Source organism: Lonchura striata, chromosome 30 (assembly GCF_046129695.1).
Source record: "Lonchura striata isolate bLonStr1 chromosome 30, bLonStr1.mat, whole genome shotgun sequence".
Lineage (NCBI taxonomy): Eukaryota > Metazoa > Chordata > Aves > Passeriformes > Estrildidae > Lonchura > Lonchura striata.
In genome coordinates, this window is record NC_134632.1 from 4,024,410 (window position 1) to 4,045,220 (window position 20,811).

Here is a 20,811-nt window from a genome sequence, read left to right on the forward strand (position 1 = left end):
CAGTGTTGGTGGCCATCTTGAGTGGCCACCAGCCATCTCCAGGGGCTCAGTGCAAAGTCCACGAGTCAATTTGGGAGTCCCACAGTTTTTGATTGCACTGCAAATGCCTGGTTTTCTCTGTAAACACAAATCCCTGTCCCCTTTGCCAGCCACTGCTGCTTATCCCCCACTGCAGAGGGGACACCATTGGCCTTGGAGGCTTCTGACCTTCCTTTTTTGGAGTGGTGATCCCTGAGCACTGGGCACTGACCCTTCCCTGCAGCTCACCAACGCCGGGGACGACGTGGTGGTTTTCTACAACGACAAGGCTTCGCTGGCCACCCTGCTGGAGATGATGACGGCGGCCAGGGATGGGGTGGAGGAGAACAGCCCCCTGATGTACCACATCTCCCTGGTGGACCTGCTGGCTGCCTGCGCCGAGGGCAAGAACGTCTACACCGAGATCAAGTGCACGTCCCTGCTGCCCCTGGAGGACGTGGTGCGGGTGGTGACACACGAGGACTGCATCACGGAGGTGCGGGGTGGCAGCCAGGAGGACACTGGGCCTCTGCACTGATTGTCCCCTGACTGTCCCCTGATTGTCCCTGCCCCTTTCCCCCTCTCTGACAGGTGAAGATGGCCTATGTGAACTTTGTCAACCACTGCTACGTGGACACGGAGGTGGAGATGAAGGAGATCTACACCAGCAACCACATCTGGACCCTCTTTGAGAACTTCACCCTGGACATGGCCCAGGTGCGTGGGGAGGGTTGGGTGGGAGGGACGCAGCAGTGGTGGCTTGGATGGGGACAGGGTGGTGTCCCCAAGGCTCCCTTGAAGCCTCCTGCAGGATACACATGAGGGACCTCATATAGCCACGTCCCTCAGCTCAGGGTGGTGCCAGCAGCCTCTGGGCAGACACGAGTTGTCCCTGGTGCCATCAGTGTCCTCCCTGTCCCCACAGATGTGCAAGAAGCGGGAGAAGCGCCTGCCGGACGCCACGCTGGAGAAGTACGTGCTGACAGTGGTGCTGGACACCATCAACGCCTTCTTCAGCTCGCCCTTCTCGGAGAACAGCACCTCGCTGCAGGTGACGAGGCTGGCCAGGGTGGCAGGGGGAGCACAGCGCCTCAGCCAGGCCCCCAAAACACGGTTTGGATGCGCGTGCTGACACTCCTGTCTCCTCCAGACCCACCAGACCATCGTGGTGCAGCTTCTCCAGTCCACCATGAGGCTGCTGGAGTGTCCGTGGCTGCAGCAGCAGCACAAGAGCTCGGTGGAGTCCTGCATCCGCACGCTGGCCATGGTCGGTAAGGAGCCACTGCTGTGCCCAGGGGGCAGGGGACAGGGCCACCCCGGGCTGTCTCTGCCCAGCAGCGAGCAGGACAGCCTGTCCCTCCTGTGGGGGTGGCAGGACACCACGGTGAGGGGCTGCCAGCTGGGGTTGGGACATTCAGCTCTGGGATCTGCTTCTTTTTGAGCTTCATCTCAGCACGCCCAAGGTAACGTGGGGATAAGCAGAGCCTGGGCTTGGCTGGGAGCTCCCTGGTGTGTCCCTGGCCACAAAGCCAACACTGACAGTGGTTTTCCCTGGCCAGGACCTTGCCCTCGGTGTGCAGCTGCCTGGCTCAGGCTGAGGGCTGTTAGCACTGAGTCACCGTGGAAAGGATTGCTGGTGGCTGGGCTCTGGGTGGGGATTTCCCTTTGGAATTCCAAGCAGGGTGCTTGCAGCCTCCTCACACTGGGCTTTCCCAACCAAAAACTGGGGCTGGCACCAGTTTCCACCTCCGTGGGGCTGTGGGTGTTGGGATGTGTGGGAACACTCCAGCCCATATTGGCCTGGAGGAGTTTTCTCATGTATTTACCCCAAATCTCTGCTGCAAATGAGGTGAACGCTGGCAAAGAGGTGCCCAGACAGGGTGGTGGGACCCAGCTGGGTGGTGGCTGTGCCAACCCCATCCCTGTGTCCCGCAGCCAAGAGCCGCTCCATCGCGCTGCCCATGGACCTGGACGCCCACGTGAGCTCCCTGCTCAACAGCAGCTCCACCAGCACGGTGCAGAGGAACACCTCGAGCTACAAGGCGGCCACACGCTCCTTCCCCCGCGTGTCCACCACGCCCAACCAGTGGGACTACAAGAACATCATCGAGAAGCTGCAGGTACCGGGCAGGGCGTGGCAGGGCTCGGGTGGCAGGAGGGCGCTGGCCTTGCGGGGTCCCTGTCCCGTGTGTCCCCTGGCTCTGAAGGGGGGTGCTGTGGCTTGCAGGACATCATCAGCGCCCTGGAGGATCGCCTGAAGCCGCTGGTGGAGGCCGAGCTGTCCGTGCTGGTGGATGTCCTGCACCGCCCAGAGCTGCTCTTCATGGAGGGGACGGAGGCGTTCCAGCGATGCGAGAGCGGGGGGTTCCTGTCCAAGTGAGGCTGGTTTGGGACCACCCTGGGGGTGCTGGGGGTGCTGGGCAGGGTTTGGGACCCTCATCCCGGGTGGGCTGTGCATCCCTGCGTGCCTGCAGCCTGGAGGGGCGGTGGGGTGGCTCCTTCAGGGATCCCTGGGTCCATCCTGGCTGTGTGACGATGGCTTTGCTGTGCCAGGCTGGTGCAGCACACCAAGGACCTCATGGAGACAGAGGAGAAGCTCTGCATCAAGGTGCTGAGGACGCTGCAGCAGATGCTGGTGAAGAGGAACAAGTATGGAGAGAGGGTGAGCACCGTGATCTGTGTCCCTCCAGCCCCACTCCCAGGCTGGCAGAGCCCACCCTGGGCACCCAGGGGTGCTCAGCTGGTTCTGCCCTGGCCCCAGCCTTGGCGTGGGGACACTGGTGACATTTGCTTGCCTCGACAGGGCAACCTGCTGCGGAAAATGCTCATGAACAATTACCTGCAGAACAAGAGGTCCAGCTCCAAGGGGGAGATGGGGGATGCTGCTGGGGGAGGTGAGTGCCCCTCTGCCACCCCTTCCCCTCAAATTCCCATCTCCCAAACAGGGATGGGAGCAGGTGTGTGGCTGGTTGCCATGTCTCCACCTCCACAGAGGATTTGGGGAGGTGAAGGGATGGCACTGAGGTGCCCCAGCAGTGGTGGAGCTGTGCTGGCTCAGTGCTGGCACAGCATCACACCCCTCCTGTCCTCTCACGCAGGCCAGGACCAGGACTGGTCGGCCATCGCCGCTGTCCAGTGCCGGCTGGACCGCGAAGGGGCCACCAAGTTGGTGGCTGACCTCATCATGAACACCAAGAACGAGAAGATCTTCCAGGAGAGCATCCTGCTGGCCATCCGCCTGCTGGATGGAGGCAACACCGAGATCCAGGTGCTGAGGGGGATTGGGCAGGGGTCGGCGTGGGGGTGCAGTGCTCAGCCCCGGGCAGTGGGTTTGGCCAAAACACCCCTTGTTTGTGCTGAAATCTGGTGATTTGAGTTCCCCAGCTCCAGGGCTGGATGAAAGGCTGGGGGCTGTGGGAGGAGCAGGTGGTTCCAGGTTGTTTCTGGAGCTCTGCTGATGCCCTCTGCTGGGAATTCCTAAAATGGCTGAGGGCTGCAGCACTGGTGGGGGACCAGGGTTATCCCAAACCCTTTGTCACAGGGAAGCTGAAAAATGGTGTGTGCAAATCCCAGAGGGGCTCCAGCAAAAAGCAGGTTATGCTGGGCAATGTCTGCAGTGCTGAGGCTGCTGCCCGGAGGGACAGGCAGGGACACTTTGAACCCCGTGGTGGGGACCTGAACGAGTGTCCTTTCACCAGAAATCCTTTTACAACCTCATGACGAGCGACAAGAAGTCTGAGAAGTTCTTCAAGGTTCTGCACGACCGGATGAAGAAGGCTCAGCAGGAGACCAAGTCCACGGTGTCGGTGAACATGAGCGACATCGGGAACAAGCCCCGCGAGGACAAGGACGAGCCAGAGCCTGGCACCAAAGGTACAGGGGCTGTGTCCCCTCGTCCCCTCGGCAGGGCCAGCACGGCTGGGTGACAGCCTGAGAACTGACGAGGGGACAATTGCCTCCAGGACGAGGAGACACCTTCCTGCTGCCCGGCACCCCCACGCGGTACCCGATGGCCGTGGGCTTCCGCAAGGGCCACGACCCCGGGGAGCAGGGCCAGAACAACGAGATGGGGGTGACGGTGCTGATCATGGAGCCCATCCTGCGCTTCCTGCAGCTGCTCTGCGAGAACCACAACCGCGACCTGCAGGTTGCTGCTGGGGCTCCGGGGCTGGGCTGGGGGAAGGTTGGGATCTGCCCCAGTTTTTGGCGCCCTGAATGCTGTGGCACCCAGCAGCTCTGTGCCTCAGTTTCCCCATCAGTGCACTGTCGCTGTTGAGGCAGGACAGGAATGAATAGACTCGACTCAGAAGGCTGCTGAGAGTAAAACTCTGGTTTATTCAAAATACCCTGCTCTTTTATACAGAACTTCATGAGGACCAAGTCCATTGGTCCTGGAGTGAAAACAATGCACTCCATTGGTGTACAGTGCTTGACACACAGTGATAGAACTTAACTATAAACAAGGTGAAAAACAAGAGGGATAAAGAATTATTTACATCCTTCTCCAGCTCTTTCCCAGGCTTCTGCCTGGCTAGAAACTCTGGTTTCTCTCTTTGACTGAACCTGAGTCCCACAGTGCACCGTCCAGCTTGGGGCTGTGGGAGGAGTTTGTGGCAGGACTGGCTGTGGGACTGAGGTCCGTAGGTTGCAGGGGCAATCCCAGCCCAAATGTCCCTCAAACTGCGGCTGGAGGGGTGTGGGGAGAGAGGGATCAGGACCCCACTGCTGGGCTCTGCTCCACAGAACTTCCTGCGGTGCCAGAACAACAAAACCAACTACAACCTGGTGTGTGAGACGCTGCAGTTCCTGGACATCATGTGTGGCAGCACCACGGGCGGGCTGGGGCTGCTCGGCCTCTACATCAACGAGTACAACGTGGCTCTCATCACCCAGACCCTGGAGACCCTGACCGAGTACTGCCAGGGGCCCTGCCACGAGAACCAGGTCCGGGGACATTCCCCAAACCTCGTCCCAGACCAGGGCGGCTTCTGGGGGGATGTGGGCGAAGCAGGGACAGGTTTTGGGCTCAGAGTGTGAGCAGGAGCAGAACGTGGGCAGCAGAGGTCACAGGGCTCCTGCACAGGTCACCAGCTGCTGCTTGGCTGCAAAATGGGGTGATGCAGATGGGGGGTAAATAATTCAGTGGTGTGAACGGGGCCCTTTGCAGGGAGAGGGGAGTCTGGGGGCCCAGGGCTGCGGGCAGGGCAGTGTTTCAGACCAGGGCTGTGCTGGAGGGTGGGGCTGGGAGGACTGGCAGGATCTGAGGGATAACACACTGCCCGACCACCCCAGAGCTGCATCGTGACCCACGAGTCCAACGGGATCGACATCATCACAGCCCTGATCCTGAACGACATCAGCCCCCTCTGCAAGTACCGGATGGACCTGGTCCTGCAGCTGAAGGTGCCCCGAGGCCTGGGCTGGGGTGGTGGGGACGTGTCTGTGTGTCACTGGGTGTGTCACTGCATGTGTCACCACGCGTGTCACTGCAAGGACTCACTGGCAGGGTCACGGGCTGTGCTGTGGGGTGAGGGTGGCACTGGAGAGGGGACCCTGCCTGTGTCAGACCCTCGGGTGTGGGAGCAGATGGGCTCGGTGGGGCAGGGCTGGGGCATCTCCACCACGCTCAGATGTCCCTGGCACAAGGGAGTTGGCGGGGGCACAGGATAATTCTGCCCACCCCAAAGCCCTGGGCAGTGGCAGGGCACGGCTCCCCTCACCAAGGGCTTCTCCTCACCAGGACAATGCCTCCAAACTCCTCCTGGCCCTCATGGAGAGCAGGCACGACAGCGAAAACGCCGAGCGGATCCTCATCAGCCTCCGTCCCCAGGAACTGGTGAGGGAACTGGGAATGTCCCACTGAGCCCCCAGCCCACAGCTGGACATCCTCTGCCCTGGCTCATGCTGCAGATTCTGCCTCCCCTGCCCCACCGCTGCTCCTGCTGCCCAAATCCTGGTTGGAGGATGAAGCAGGGCGTGGGGAGGAGCTCAGTGCCCTGTGCTGCCTTGCAGGTGGATGTGATTAAGAAAGCCTACCTGCAGGAGGAGGAGTGTGAGAACGCCGAGGTTTCCCCCCGGGAAGTCGGACACAACATTTATATCCTGGCGCTGCAGGTAGGGAGCTGTAAAAGCATCCTGCCAGGTTGTGCTCACAGCTTGCACTTTTTCCCCCATAATTGTGCACATTTCCTTCAGCCAGACTGGCCTCCCTAGGGAGCCAAGTGTGCCCTTGGCTGTGGGGAGCAGCCATGGCTTGCTGGCCACCCTGCACCCCCTGTGTGGTGCTGCTGGTGGCTGCCTGCCACCCTGTGCTCACTGTCACCATCCCTGTCCCCTCCCAGCTCTCCCGACACAACAAGTCCCTGCAGCAGCTCCTGAAGCCGGTGAAGCGAATCCAGGAGGAGGAGGAGGAGGGAATCTCATCCATGGTATGGAGAGGCACAGCCCCCACAAGCTGCTCTGAGCCAACGCTGTAAAAAGCTCTTGCAGAGCTCACCTGGGCTTTGTTGCTGAGGATTTGATGGATTTTGGTGTTCTCCAGGGGATTAAAGAGGGAGAGACACCTAAATGCCCTTTTAGCCAGAGGTAGAAGCCCAAAGGTGTGTGTGCCCTGCTGTGGGGTGACACAGGCTGGTGGCTCTGGGGGGGTCCTGCCCTTACCCACTGCCCCCCTTCCCTTCAGAAGGGAAGGGCCAAGTCCTTTGCTGCCGTTCCTTGCCCAGGTACCCGACAAGATTCAGCAGGAATGTGATTTCCCCGGGGGTTTTGTGAGCACTGGTTTGTAATTTGTGGATTAGCAGCACTTGGATGTAATTATTGCAGCGAATCGATTGTATGTCACTGCAGGGAGCACTCGCACCCCTCTTGGAAGCTTTAATTCATTTGCTTTTCCCTGAAAACCTCATCAGCTGCGGGAGATGTTGAGGCACGTTGTGGGAACAGTCGGATCCAGCTTCTGGCTGGATCCTCATCCTCTCCCTTTCCCTCTCCCCATCCAGCTCAGCCTGAACAACAAGCAGCTGTCGCAGATGCTGAAGTCAACGGCCCCAGTGCAGGAGGAAGAGGAGGATCCGCTGGCTTATTACGAGAAGCACACGTCCCAGATTGAGGCAAGGCTGTTGCATTTCCAGCCCACCCCTGCTCCATGAATCCCACCTGGCTCCAGATACCTCACATCTGATTATCTGGCACCGGGAGCTGTCCCCTCTTCCCACCCCCATTAGCTCCAGCAACTGAGGGATCAGCAGCCCCCTGGACCCTTCCCTTCTCTCCCAGCAGCAGTGGGATGCAGCTGATCCAGCAGCCTCATCCTTGGCATGGATCCCCCATTCCCACAGTCCCACTTAGCCCAGCCAGGGCTGCCTCTGCTCAGGGCGCTTTGGAAACTTTAAAGAGAGTGGCTGACAATATTTGGGCCCTGTGGAGCGGGAAGGAGGAGGGGAAGGCACAGCTGGATCTGGGAAGGAGGAAAAAACCACAGCAGGGCAGGATCTGAGGGCTCTGCTTCCCGCAGATCGTGCGGCTGGACCGGAGCATGGAGCAGATCATCTTCCCTGTGCCTGGGATCTGCGAGTTCCTCACCAAGGAGACCAAGTACAGGCTCTTCACCACCACGGAGCAGGACGAGCAGGGCAGCAAAGTCAGCGACTTCTTCGACCAGTCCTCCTTCCTGCACAACGAGATGGAGTGGCAGAAGAAGCTGCGCAGTAAGAGCAAGGCAGAGCCTCCCCTGCTGGGAATCCGGGAGATGTTCCTGCAGGGAAAGGGCTGCAAGAATTCCCACCTGGGAATGGCTGTGCTGAGCTGCCCGAGCTCTGCAGAGCACCCCACACCTGCAGAGTGCAGGGAGTGAGGGTTAAAAGCCCAGCCATGGGGCTCCTCTCTGCTCTCAGGGCAGTTTCTGCACAGGCTGAGGGGCACCTTGCTCACCTCCCCTGGGATTCCAGCTGAGGTGTTTTCCCTGGAAAGCCCTTTCAGTTGCCTTCCCCTAAGCCAGAGGCTTGTAGCTGCACACGGGAAATAAAACCTGTTTCTCTGCTCCCTGCAGACCTGCTCAGGGGCTTCCAGGGTGGAAATCCTGGCTGTAAATCCCAGGAAATGAGTATGGCTACTGGGATGCAGCTGAGGAATAGTGAAGGAGCTGTGAGGGAGGACAGAACCAACCTGAATCCAGGGTCTTAGAGTGGGTTTGCAGAGGGCTGGGAAACCAAGGAATGTGAGCAGAGCCACTTGGAAGGTGCACTCCTAAGAGATGAGCAGGAATGCTTCCAAAACACTTCAGGAATGGTTTGAAGGAGGTGGGAGGCTGGGTCAGTCTGGGGGCAGCAGCTGCAGAGCCCACAGGGCTCTGGGGTGGCAGGGAGGGCACAGGGGCTCCAGGAGGGCACAGGGGCTCCAGGAGGACCCGGTTGGCACGAGGCTGGCTGAGGTTTGTGTGTTGCCTCCTCTCCCCCCAGGCATGCCGCTGATGTACTGGTTCTCCCGCAGAATGACACTCTGGGGAAGCATTTCCTTCAACCTGGCCGTCTTCATCAACATCATCATTGCTTTCTTCTACCCCTACGTGGAAGCCACTTCCATGGGTAAGTGCCCCAGCACCTGCTGCTCCTCGGGGTGGAAGGAGCAGGTCCTTGGGCTGGATAAAGGCAGATCCTTGGGTTCCTACAACCCCACATCCTTTCTGCTGGATAAAGGATTTCAGGATTTCAGATTCCAGCTCTCCCACCCCTTCCTTCTCAGGGAAACCTGTTTTCTCCTGGGCTGCCCTTCCCCTGTTTGTACAACGTAGGGAGCAGTGATGGATGTAGCCTCCATCACCTACAGTGGTTCTGAGCTCTCGGATAAAAGATGTTAGAAAATGTATCAGGAAAAACCATCTGAACCAACACAAATCCTGCAGTGCAGCACCATCATTTCTGATAAAGAGCTCATTAGTGAGGCTGGGCAGCCTGGCAGCAGCAGTGCCCCTGCCTTTAGCATCCACGTGTTCCTCTTGCCAGGAGTGCTGGATTCCCCGCTGATCTCCCTGCTCTTCTGGATCCTGATCTGCTTCTCCATCATGGCCCTGTTCACCAAGCGCTACGGGGTGAGGCCGCTGCTGGTGGCCCTGATCCTGCGCTCCATCTACTACCTGGGCATCGGGCTCACCCTCAACATCCTGGGGGCTCTCAATGTGAGTTCTGCAGCTGCTGGGGGATCAGGAAGCTGTCCCTCCTTCCCAGAGCGCAGCAAACCCTGCTCCCTCCCGTTTCTGGCTGTCCCCAGCTGACCAACAAGATCGTGTTCGTGGTGAGCTTCGTGGGCAACCGAGGCACCTTCATCCGTGGCTACAAGGCCATGATCATGGATGTGGAATTCCTGTACCACGTCGGCTACATCGTGACCAGCGTCCTGGGGCTCTTCGTGCACGAGCTCTTCTACAGCATCTTGGTATGATAAATTCAGGTGCTTGGGGGCACAGGCAGCCTGGCTGTGCTTTAGGAGCTGGAAGGTTCCTGTGACACCTCCCAGGGGCTGATTGATTGCAGAGAGAACAATTCCCTGTGCTCTATTCTTTGCACAGGCTGAGCTTTCTGCCTCCTGACAGTATCTATTGCTGTCTCTTTCCTGGTCCTGGGCTGTATCTCTCCTTCTAATCTGCTGTGTGCTTTATCTGGGTCAGCTGGGAGGCAACGTGAGCTGCTGAGGGCAGAGCCAGGGTACATGTGGCCTATTCTTGGCTCTCCTGCTGTGTATAAGTCACTCCATTCTTCTCTGCTTCCCTTCAGTAAGCTGGGAAACTTAAAGGCTTTGTGAGAAAAGTTAGTCAAGGTCTGCTGAGCGATCGAAGATCTCAGGATAAAAGGAGATATAGATAGACCAGGCATTATCAAGAGAAGCACCCCGCAGCATTTCTTTGCTCCTGGGTCCTTTCAGCTGTTTGACTTGATCTACCGTGAGGAGACCTTGTTTAACGTCATCAAAAGCGTGACGCGGAACGGGCGCTCCATCCTGCTGACAGCCCTGCTGGCCCTCATCCTCGTCTACCTCTTCTCCATCGTGGGCTTCCTCTTCCTGAAGGATGACTTCATCCTCGAGGTGGACCGGCTGCCGGACAGCAAAGCCAAAGGTTGGGCGGTGCTGGGGGTCGGGGGACACTGTGGGACCCTCCGGACACATCTCAGGGTGTGCTGGGTGGGTTTTACACTGGGAGCACTGCTTTTGGGACAGCCCTGTGCTCGTGCTGCACAGAGCAGGGTTTGGGGTTAGTGGTGGCAGAGAAGGGGGCACAGAGCTACCAATGAAGGGTCAGGGTCTCAACTCTGAGAAAAAGCTTCAGGGCCTATTAAAAATAGGAGAAAGGAGATGCCAACCTTTTCCCAGGTTGGCATCTTCCTGGGAGCCCACGGGCAGTGGTTTGCTGGGGAGAGGTGCTGCTCTCACAGTGCTGGGGTCTCTTCCTTGCAGATGATCCCTTGGGGATGCAGAAGAACATGGAGTCTTTCATGGAGTCGTGCAGCAGTGACAAAATCAGCTGCTCTGCTGCACCCACTGCCTTGGAAGGTAAGAGAGCCTTGTGGAAATGCCAGCTGTGTGTGGCAGCATGGATTTGCCAGCCAGCTGAGGAAAATCCCACCTTTTCCAAGGCAGAAACTCAATCCACTTCCTGAGACATAAGTGGCCTGTGAATTTTGCACTGACCCTGGCATAAAAAAAATATTGGGGTGCATTCATTTAATCAGAAAGGAGGTGGGAGCTGCAGGAGTGTTTGGCTGCTGGAGGAGCTGCCGAGATGCTGCTGGCTGGGACATCACAACAGGCAGCTGCTCCTTGTCACTGCCAGGGTCTGGTGCCCTGGCTGTGCTCCGAGCCCTTGCCCTGCTCTCTCCCCAGCAGCCGAGCCGGAGCAGTGGGAACGTGCCTGTGACACGCTGCTCATGTGCATCGTCACCGTCCTCAACCACGGCCTGCGCAACGGCGGCGGCGTGGGGGACATCCTGAGGAAACCCTCCAAGGATGTGAGTGGGGACAGCACCTGGGGCTTCTTTCTTCTGCCAAACCCTGCTGCAATCACTGCTGGCCCTCTTCCTGGGAGCTGCAACACATCCAGCTCCGTCCCTGACGTTCTCCTCCTCCGCTGGTGCTTCAGCCACGGCTGTGTCACAGGGCTGGCTGGAGCAGAGCTCTGCAAGACTCCCAGTTCTCCCTCTCATCCATTACAGGAGTCCCTGTTCCCTGCTCGAGTTGTCTACGACCTCCTCTTCTTCTTCATTGTCATTATCATTGTCCTCAACCTCATCTTTGGGGTCATTATTGACACCTTTGCTGATCTGAGGAGCGAGAAACAGAAGAAGGAAGAGATCCTGAAGACCACCTGTTTTATTTGTGGTGAGCACTGGGAATACAGGAATTGCCCCAAAGTTCCTCCTCCTCTCCCAGGCTGGGGGAACGAAAAGAATTTCAGCTGGATTCTGGTTTTTATTTATCACTGCAAAACTTGAAACTGGTCATTGTGGAGGTCACTGCGCTGGGAAGGGTTTAAACAAGGCATCAGCTGGAGGGAAATTCGAGGAGTTGTTCCTCACCCTGCTACTGAACCCCACGTTGTAGGGTTCTTACCACTGTGCATCTCACTCCTGAGACCTTCCCTTGGCCAGTGGGGGGAAAAAAGCAGCATATCACTGGGGAAATATAATAGACAAAATGCTCTGGAATCTTTTCAGTCAGCAGTAGGCATGAAAAAAAAAAAAAAAAACCAAACAAACAAACAAACAAAAAAAAACACAAAACAAACAAACAAACAAACAAAAACCCCAGTAAATCTCTCTGCTTTTTCTTCTAAAGATCCTCTGGGTTTATTTTACTGGGCAGAGGCAGAGCCAGCAGGACATGGGAAGAAATTGTTCCCTGTAAGGGTGGTGAAGCCCTGGCACAGAGTGCCCAGAGAAGCTGTGGCTGCCCCATCCCTGGAAGTGTTGAAGGCCAGGTTGGACAGGGCTTGAAACAACCTGGGATAGTGGAAGGGGGTGGAAAATCCCTTCCAACCCAAACCACTCCATGATTCTTTGATTCTGTGATTTTAAAGAGAAGTCTCCTGAACCCCCAGCTGGGTTGCTGCCTCCTGGTTTGGATGTTTATGTGCTAAATGCCAACTAATTATTAAAACCACTTGAATGTCACCTTTGGGAGGGGATGCACAGGGCTGAATTTCCTTCCACGTGTTTGCTGCTCACTCACCTCCTCCCCTCCCCATCTCTTCCCTGTCCTCCTCCACCCTTCCCTGCCTTTCCCAGGGCTGGAAAGGGACAAGTTTGACAACAAGACCGTGTCCTTTGAGGAGCACATCAAATACGAGCACAACATGTGGAACTACCTGTACTTCATCGTGCTGGTGCGGGTGAAGAACAAGACCGACTACACCGGCCCCGAGAGCTACGTGGCACAGATGATCAAGGTACAGGTGCCCTCCTTGGCTATCCCAATCTGCCTGCCCCGGGGACAAGGGGCTGGCCAAGGAAAAACAGCTCTGGGAAGTCCTTTTGCAAAATACTGGCTAATGGCGCAGTGCCCGAGTTTGTTCTTTGCTGGTTTTTAACACGTGGTCTTATTTGAGGGTTTGTCCTCTGAGTTGAAGGGTTGAACCAAGCAGGGAGTGGGGTTTCAATGGGGTTTCTAGGCAAGGGAGGGAAAGGAAAGCAAGGAAAGAAAAACTTCTGCACTTGGGCCCATGAATCAGCCTAGAAATGGGAAAATTGCAGATTTTTGCAAAGAGAGTTTCTTTAATCCCTCAACACAGGGAGGTTACCTGTTAAACTCTCTCTTCCCTCCTCCTCTCTGACCTCTCACCCCAACTCCCCTTGTCCGTGGTCCCATTCCCAGAACAAGAACCTGGACTGGTTCCCCCGGATGCGAGCCATGTCTCTGGTCAGCAATGAAGGGGAAGGGGAGCAGAACGAGATCCGCAATCTGCAGGACAAACTCAACACCACCATGAAGCTCGTGTCCCACCTCACCTCCCAGCTGAACGAGCTGAAGGAACAGGTATGGGAAATGGGAAAGCCCCTGTAGGAACTCTCTGTTCTTCCCGAAATAGCCACTGAGGGCAGGGAGCGGGAGGCAGGTCCTGCCCAAGGCAGCACAATGACAAGCACAGGGCCCCTGCAGCTCTTTGTTGGGGGAACTGGGGACACCTGGGACACGTGGGTTTGGGAAGTGCCTCACCAGCTCAGACTTTGCTGGCAGAGGCTCAAAGCAGCAGAGTCAGACACTTGGGAAGCACATCCAAGAGCAGGAGGGCCCAGAATTGCCTCAGCGTGTCCTTGTTGGAATTGCAGATGACGGAGCAGCGGAAGCGCAGGCAGAGGATGGGGTTTGTGGATGTGCAGAACTCCATGAACCACTGAGACACAGCTCCAGCCACCGAGGGACTGCACCTGTGTCAGCTGAGGAGGCTGCTCCTCCCTGGGCTCCAGGCATGGGTTGTCACTGCCTGGGGACAATGGACCACATGGAAAGGGCTTCCCAGGCAGCATCTCCCTTAGAGCGCTTGTAAGCAATGCCAGGGGCAGGGACGGGCCGGAGCCCACCCACACCTGGGCCCAGGTGTTTTAATAACACCCTCGTAGGAAGATAAACCATACAGGACTTTCATTCCTCACTGCAATAACTCTTTTATTTTGCAACTGTGGAGGGTTGTATCTTTATCTCCATGTGCTCCAGCCCCTCGGCTGTGGGGTCAGTAGCTGTAGGGCCGCACTATTTAACTTATTCTGAGTGCCACTTGTCCCTGTGGGTATTTGCCAAGCAGCCCTCGTTATCTGCTGTGCCTGCTCCACGCTGACCTCTCTCCATTTCCAGAATTCTCTTCATCCTGTGCTGCAGTAAAGAGCAGCTGAACTCAAGGAGGTGGATTTAATTTAATTAAGTTGTCAGATGAGGAGCTGAGCTTGCCCTAGTGGGAACTAAAAATCTTTTGCCTTCTGTGGACCAAGGATCTTTGGGCAGCAGTAGTAGGAGCGTGCAGGTTTACAGGAGTTCACTGTGAAGGGGTGTCCTGTGTTTTAGTTTCATCTCTGGTGTCATGTTCTACCTTTTTTTTTTGTTGTTTTGTTTTTTTAGTTGTTACCGTTGTTACTTAAGAACTGAAGTGTAAATTGCCTTAACTAAATTAAATACAGAATCATGTTATAATAAAAACTTCAAGGTGGTAAAGTCCCCTCCCTGTGCCCTCTGGTGTGTGATGGGGCTGTCAAACAGAACCCAAGCAGGGCTGGCACCCAAGGTGCTCCCCAGCCCGCTGCTCCCAGCTCCAGGTGTTGCACATCCCCTGCCAAACGCTGCCATGAAGAGCCACCACGAGCACCAGCCTTGGTTCCTGGAGCTCTGGACCACAGCCCGCTGCAGTTTCAAATTCTTTCAGTGCCTGCCAGGAAATTGCTGCTGAAACCCATAGAAAAGAGCAGCTGTTGGTGCTGTGGAGCCCTGGCACAGCTCTGCTCCAGACACTCATCCTTCCCAAGCCCAAGAACAGACACTGATGAAAGCAGTAAAGCTCTAAAAAGGAATAAAAAAGCCCATAACAGGGAAGTTGCAGAACACTTGAAATGTGTTTATGGCTCCATCTAGCAGCATGTCATTTAATGCTGCTTTCACCCTCAGCTCTGCACTAACCCACACATCCCTCTCCTCAGGCTGGGGGGAATCTGCACTGAGCTGGCTCCTCCAGCAGCAGCTGATTAAAATCTCAATTAAACTCGTGCAGTGCTCCACTGTCACCATGGCAAAGTCACCCTCCGTCCTCCCTGTCTCCTCCGAAGGAAAATAAATGTGGTGATTAAAGTTCTCCCTCCCTGTGCTGCCCTGGTCCCTGGGCTAACACACAAACACAAGCACAGCGAGGTTCTCACATCCTCTCTGTTCCCTTCACAGGAACATTTAAAGCTGCACCACCTCCCTCCGGGCTGCTCCTGCTTGTTCCATTTTTTGAGATACAAAGGGCCAGGTTTGACACCACAAAGTTCCCTTCCCTACATTGCTCCAGCATGGATGTGTTAAATTCTGCCCCAGATTCTCAGCAGAAAAAAAAAAAGGAGGCACTAAATATGAAGAATGTACAGGGTAGGGCTGAACAAAAATGCTGTTGCTAAGAGGAATAAGTGGTTTTATTCATCATGGCAACACACAGAGATTCAGGGATATGTACAGTGAGAAGCTGAGAGCTGGGCCCTCACTTCAAGTCCTCCTCAGGATTCTTGGCAGAGAACTTTTCCCGCAGTCTTTTCCACGTCCCTTTTTTCCTGTCTTCCATCTGTTTCAGAATGTCTGCAAAAGGAGAAATGACAGAGATGGGGCCAGAGGAAGATAAGCAGGAAAGCAGAGGAATGAAACCCTCTTAAAACAGCTCTGCCTTCCATCTAATTTCCTTTCCTGACTTTTCTTCTTAATGAATTTTCATTCCAGGCCTGAGGCGAGGTTGGTTTCCCTTCTAATCAATGCAGGGAGTCTCTTATCACTAACAACTGATACTCAGTTTCCACGCACTGCAATCAAAGTTAGGAACTGGAGCAGAACAAAACTGCTCTGGCTCCCAGCTCTGCCCCTCATAAGGGATGTGGTGAGAGCATTTCTGTGTGGGGCACCCGCTCCTTCCCAAGGTCTGGCACAGAAGGAACACGAAGGGAATTGGAAGATGGTGAAAGAGAAGCTGAGCTCAGTGCTGGGCTGACGTAGCAAATGTGTTCCTTCCACACGGATCCTGCTGGCTGACCCCACAGAGCCTTTGCAAACCATCTGTGATTCCTGACGGTGCAAAATCCAATTGATTCTTCACCCCAAAATAATGAGTTACTCCTGAACTGAATTATTCCTGAACTTACTCCTCATCCAACTCCTCCACAGAATTGCAGGCAGCCCCTCGGTACCCTCCAGTGCCAGGGGCTGAGGAGGGATGCCAGGGAGCACCCCAAAACCCCAAATGTCCCTTTCCCCTGCCCTGCCCTCTCAGAGCAAGCCCAGCAGCAGTACCTGTGGCCAGGATTGTCCTGCAATTCTCCACTGTCACCCCGGTGAAGGTGGTGTCCTTCAGGCGGGGGTACTTCCAGGAGAGCAGCAAAAGGAGGGAGAGAGACAAAGAAGTCACTTGCAGTGCACGAAAAAGGTGCAAGTGTCACCAGCTGGCACAGCCTGAGAGCGTTTTCAGCTGGGATTCTGTTCACCCACACCAAGAACCAGGCCTGCCCTGTTCACCCAGCAGCTGCCTTAGGTGACCACAGGCACGGCTGCATCCACCCCTCAGCTGTCCCTCAGGCATTCCAGGAATTCTGCCATTTCCCAGGAATCCTGCAGCAGGTGGTGGCTCCCCTCCAAAGAGAGGGGCAGTGGCCAGTGCCACAGCTCTCACCTTGTTTTTGTAGAAGTTGGTGTGGATCCTGACTAAGCTTTCGTACATTTGGTCACAGGCCTCGGGGTCAGAGATCTGCAGGGGACACAAATGTCACACAAATCTGGTTTTACACCTCCACAGCAAAAATCCTCCTTGTTCCAAGGGACAATGGCCACGAAGGAGCAGCTCAGAATTCCCAGTGCACTGCTGGATATTGTCCATCTGCTGTCCTGCTCCAAGTTTTTCCTCTCCAGCTCAGGCTGCAGGAATAACAACACCTGAGATTTCCAGACTGGATCTGAAACTCTGCATCAGCAAGATCTGGCAGTGAATACTCGGCCTCAGAGAACGTTATTGGCTGGTGCTGTGAAATCTGTGGCCCTTCCTGCTGCGAGGCTGCTTCTGTCACCCGCCTCGTGGTAGGGAATCACCCAGGACAAGGTGCCAGGACTCCCTGTAGGGAGCTAAAAATAGCCTGTAATTGATTAGGGAAATCAGCACCAATGACAAGGAACAGCTTGAGGGGTAACTGGATTTCTCTTTCAGCTGGAAGATCCAGCTCACCCTGGTGTCTGCCTGGAACAGCCCCTGCTCAGCTGTTTTCCCTGTTTTCCCTGTTAATTTTTTTGGTCTGTGTGGGGTTTTTTTGGGTTTTTTGGGTTTTTTTTGTGGTACATTGAGACCAGCTCACCCCAGAACTCAATGTTGGTCCACAAATGGTTAAAACAGGTCAAGAGTAAATATAACACCAAGAGAAAGGTGTCAGGATGAAATAGGAAGAGTAAGGAAAAGGTCTCTGCAGGAGAGAGGACACAGGGACAGCCACATCCCCCTGCAGGTGATCCCCACCTCTGTCCTGCAGCCCAAACAGGCCCTGCCAAGGCTCCAGCAGATCCAGCCATTAAAAGGGTGGCACAAACACCATCCCTCCCCTGGAAATCCAGCAAATCTCATCCCATTAGATGGCTAAAGAAGCCCTGTGGCTCTAGTTCCCCTCTTAGAAGCTCCTCCTGCCAGCACATTCAACCTCTCTACACACAAATTGCTACCACTGCTGCAGGCATCAATTCAGATTTCCAGGATCAGTGGCAGCTTTGGGATCTTGGAGCCAACTGGTGCAACATATTAAGCTGTCCTGAGCATATGGAAAAGCAATAAAACCCTTCCCAAAATGTGGGCTGCAGACTATTCTGGTCACCAGTACAGGATTAGGAGCCTCTAATGGCCCCTTGAGGTTGAAAATGCATCTCTGGAACAATGTTTTTATGCTAAGAAAGGGCACATTTGCATTCTGCAGCAACACCTCCATGCCTGGGAAGGTCTGCAGCCAAGTCAGGCATTGGATTCCCTAATTTATTTCAGCAGCAAAGCCTAAACTCCAACAGAATTACAGCTGGAGGCGGAATTCAATTGTACAACCGCTGCATTCCATCAGTGTCAGGCAGTGCTGCAGCATCCCATCATCCCACCCCCGGGGTAAGGAGATCACAGGAATTAACTGGATTCCAGCACAGCTGACACATTCCCAAAGCCCTGCACCCCGCTCCCATAAGCACAGGAACGGGGTTCACCAAAGAACACGGCGTAAAGGGTGCAAGAACTGGGCATAGAGCAGTTATCCTGAGGATCAAACAGCTGTCCTGGGTCCAACCAGGCCTGCTGAGCACAAACCATTTGTCCAGGGCACCAACCAGGTGTCCTGGTCACAAACTGTCCTGGGTACCAAACCCAGTGTCCTGGGCATAAACATTTATCCTGGGTACCAAACCCAGTGTCCTGGGCACCAACCATTTATCCTGGGTACAAAATCCAGTGTCCATTTGTCCAGGGCACCAACCAGGTGTCCTGGGTGCAAACTGTCGTGAGCACCAGCCAGGTGTCCTGGGCACAAACATTTATTCTGGGTACCTAACTCAGTGTCCTGGGCATAAACCATTTATCCTAGGCACAGACCTGTTATCCTGGTCACAAACCCGCTGTCAAGGGTACAAACCAGGTGGTCCCGGATACAAACCTGCTGTCCTGGGTACCAGTCATGTGTCCCAGGTACACTTTGCCCCATGGAAGCACAAGCTTGTGGCCGGTATTCCCGGGATGTGTTCTCCAAAGGCTGCTGAGTGCCCGGGAGGAGCTGGGAGCAGCAGGACTCCATCACCCCTGGGGCTCAGGATGCCCGTGAAGCACCAGGGAGCCCCGAGCCCCGTGCTCTGCCCTGGCCCCTCAGATCCCCTCATCCCCCTCAGAGCTCTCTCAGAGCTCCATCAGAGCCCCTCAGAGCTCCCTCAGAGCTCCCTCACAGCCCCTCATCCCCCTCAGAGCCCCTCAGAGCCCCTCATCCCCCTCAGAGTTCCCTCAGAGCCACCGCCGCGCCGCTCCCCGCGCCCTCCCAGGCCGGCGCCGCGGCGGTGCCGCCCTGCCTCCCCTCACCGGCGTGTTCTCGCCCTCGCGGAAGGCCTGTGCCACCCGCTGCCGCAGGAACGAGCCCAGGTCCCGCTGCTGCTTGGTCTCCTCCACCGGCCATTCCTCGCAGAGCCGCAGGAAGCGCCGGTAGCGGCTGGCGGCCATGGCGCCGGGTCACGTGGCGCCGCCGCCGGGTCACGTGCGGGCGCGGCTGGGCGGGAACGCCTGAGGGGGAAAAGGCTCTGAGGGGGAAAAGCACTTGAGGGGGAAAAGCCTCTGAGGGGGAAAAGGCTCTGAGGGGGAAAAGCCCCTGAGGGGGAAAAGCCCCTGAGGGGGAAAAAAGCCCCTGAGGGGGAAAAGCACTTGAGGGGGAAAAGCCTCTGAGGGGGAAAAGGCTCTGAGGGGGAAAAGCCCCTGAGGGGGAAAAGCACTTGAGGGGGAAAAGCCTCTGAGGGGGAAAAGGCTCTGAGGGGGAAAAGCCCCTGAGGGGGAAAAGGCTCTGAGGGGGAAAAGCCCCTGAGGGGGAAAAGGCCCTGAGGGGGAAAAGCCCCTGAGGGGGAAAAGCCCCTGAGGGGGAAAAGCCTCTGAGGGGGAAAAGCCCCTGAGGGGGAAAAGCCCTTGAGGGGGAAAAGTCTCTGAGGGGGAAAAGCCCCTGAGGGGGAAAAGCCCCTGAGGGGGAAAAGGCTCTAAGGGGGAAAAGCCTCTGAGGGGGAAAAGCCCCTGAGGGGCGGCGGGGCGGGGAGCGCTCGGCGTCCGCCCTGAGGGCAGCCCGGGGCGCCGAGCGCTGCACCTCCGGCGATGGGGACTGCCCCACGTAACCCCTTCCAAAGCCTGACCGCCCTTTCCGTGAGGGAGTTCCAACCTGAACCTCCCCTGGCTCAGCTTGAGGGCGTTTTTCCGTTGAGAGCAGAGCATGACCCCCTCCGGCTGTTCCCTCTTGTCAGGGAGTTGTGCAGAGCCAGAAGATCCCTCCTGATCCCCCTTTTCTCCCGGCTGAGCCCCTTTCCCGGCTCCCTCCGCCTCTCCTGGTACTCCAGACCCTTCCCAGCTTCTTCAGCCTCTCCTGCTTCTCCAGATCTTTCCGAGCCCCCTCATCCTTTCCAGGTGCTCCAGACCCTTCCTGGCTCCTTCCCCTTTTCCCGGTGCTCCAGACCCTTCCTGGCTCCTTCCCCTTTTCCTGGTGCTCCAGACCCTTCCCAGCTTATTCATCCTCTTCCAGACCTTTCCCATTTCTTTCAGCCTTTCCTGCTGCTCCAGACCCTTCCTGGCTCCCTCTGCTTCTCCTGGTGCTCCTGACCCTTCCCAGCTCCCTCAGCCACTCCTCACAGGATTTACGATGGTTTTAGTTGAAGGTTTTAGTTAAATCCCGTCTCATCCCAGCCCCTGCCGTGGCAAGGACACCTCCCGCTATCCCAGGTTGCTCCAAGCCCCGTCCAACCTGCCCTAGGACACTGCCAGGGATGGGGCAGCCACACCGTGCAGGTGTATGAGGGGTGAAAAGGGAGGGCACATGGAGATTTTTCTAATTTTTCGGCCAAAAGTTGTTTTCTGTGCAGCAATGAGGAGCGAGGGGCTGCCCAATGAGGCGCTCTGGCATTGGTGTCACGCTCAGACTCTTCTCATCCATCCCTCACCCCACCCGTGTCCTGCCGTGCACCCTGAGAATGCTCAGGTGGCTCTGTAAAACTCATCCACAAAATCTTATCACAGACTTCTGGTGTGAGCCAGGACAATCTGTGGCTCAACCCCTACTAAAATTGGGTGTTTGTGGCTTTTATTTTTATATAGTTTGTGGTCAAGCAATAACCCAGCACTGTGAACAAGAGTCTTCCCAGGTGGACTCCGGGCCAAACCAAACACACAACTGGGCCAGATGTCTGAAATTTTCCAGCTATAAATTGCAGCAGTTCCCCAGCTTTCTGCTGTAAATCCAAGCAAAGTGTCTCCCTCGGGATCTGGTGTTTAAACCCATGGCAATAACGGCTCTCGTAAAAAATGATGGGCTTAAACAAAGGATAATGCACCTCAAGGAT

The 20,811-nt window shown here is 56.2% G+C and overlaps 2 protein-coding genes across 3 annotated transcripts in view; one reads left to right on the forward strand and one right to left on the reverse strand.

Annotated features, from left to right (window-relative positions):
- The window catches only part of ITPR3 (inositol 1,4,5-trisphosphate receptor type 3), a 37,504-nt gene extending 23,292 nt beyond the window's left edge, over positions 1-14,212 (forward strand). The window contains exons 31-58 of one of the 2 annotated variants that reach the window (XM_021542647.2): positions 263-514; positions 610-735; positions 944-1,069; positions 1,169-1,289; positions 1,954-2,138; positions 2,246-2,394; positions 2,572-2,680; positions 2,822-2,912; positions 3,117-3,286; positions 3,717-3,891; positions 3,981-4,165; positions 4,762-4,962; positions 5,311-5,421; positions 5,759-5,854; positions 6,031-6,132; positions 6,360-6,446; positions 7,017-7,127; positions 7,532-7,724; positions 8,475-8,600; positions 9,018-9,190; positions 9,283-9,447; positions 9,934-10,126; positions 10,465-10,560; positions 10,891-11,015; positions 11,220-11,385; positions 12,291-12,451; positions 12,877-13,038; positions 13,332-14,212. In XM_021542647.2, the coding sequence (XP_021398322.1) occupies positions 263-514; positions 610-735; positions 944-1,069; positions 1,169-1,289; positions 1,954-2,138; positions 2,246-2,394; positions 2,572-2,680; positions 2,822-2,912; positions 3,117-3,286; positions 3,717-3,891; positions 3,981-4,165; positions 4,762-4,962; positions 5,311-5,421; positions 5,759-5,854; positions 6,031-6,132; positions 6,360-6,446; positions 7,017-7,127; positions 7,532-7,724; positions 8,475-8,600; positions 9,018-9,190; positions 9,283-9,447; positions 9,934-10,126; positions 10,465-10,560; positions 10,891-11,015; positions 11,220-11,385; positions 12,291-12,451; positions 12,877-13,038; positions 13,332-13,400 (4,026 nt within the window). In that variant the 3' untranslated portion in view covers positions 13,401-14,212. The remainder of the gene's footprint in view (positions 1-262; positions 515-609; positions 736-943; positions 1,070-1,168; positions 1,290-1,953; positions 2,139-2,245; positions 2,395-2,571; positions 2,681-2,821; positions 2,913-3,116; positions 3,287-3,716; positions 3,892-3,980; positions 4,166-4,761; positions 4,963-5,310; positions 5,422-5,758; positions 5,855-6,030; positions 6,133-6,359; positions 6,447-7,016; positions 7,128-7,531; positions 7,725-8,474; positions 8,601-9,017; positions 9,191-9,282; positions 9,448-9,933; positions 10,127-10,464; positions 10,561-10,890; positions 11,016-11,219; positions 11,386-12,290; positions 12,452-12,876; positions 13,039-13,331) is intronic. The other variant, XM_077789078.1, reaches the window with a different exon arrangement.
- Positions 14,213-15,140: 928 nt separating this feature from the next.
- On the reverse strand, positions 15,141-18,973 carry UQCC2 (ubiquinol-cytochrome c reductase complex assembly factor 2). Its single transcript, XM_021542617.3, has 4 exons — positions 18,806-18,973; positions 16,397-16,471; positions 16,021-16,090; positions 15,141-15,318 (listed from the first exon to the last, which is right to left on the reverse strand). The coding sequence occupies exons 1-4, from the start codon at positions 18,941-18,943 to the stop codon at positions 15,224-15,226; spliced, it is 378 nt and encodes a 125-aa protein (XP_021398292.1). The 5' UTR covers positions 18,944-18,973; the 3' UTR covers positions 15,141-15,223.
- Positions 18,974-20,811: the final 1,838 nt, after the last annotated feature.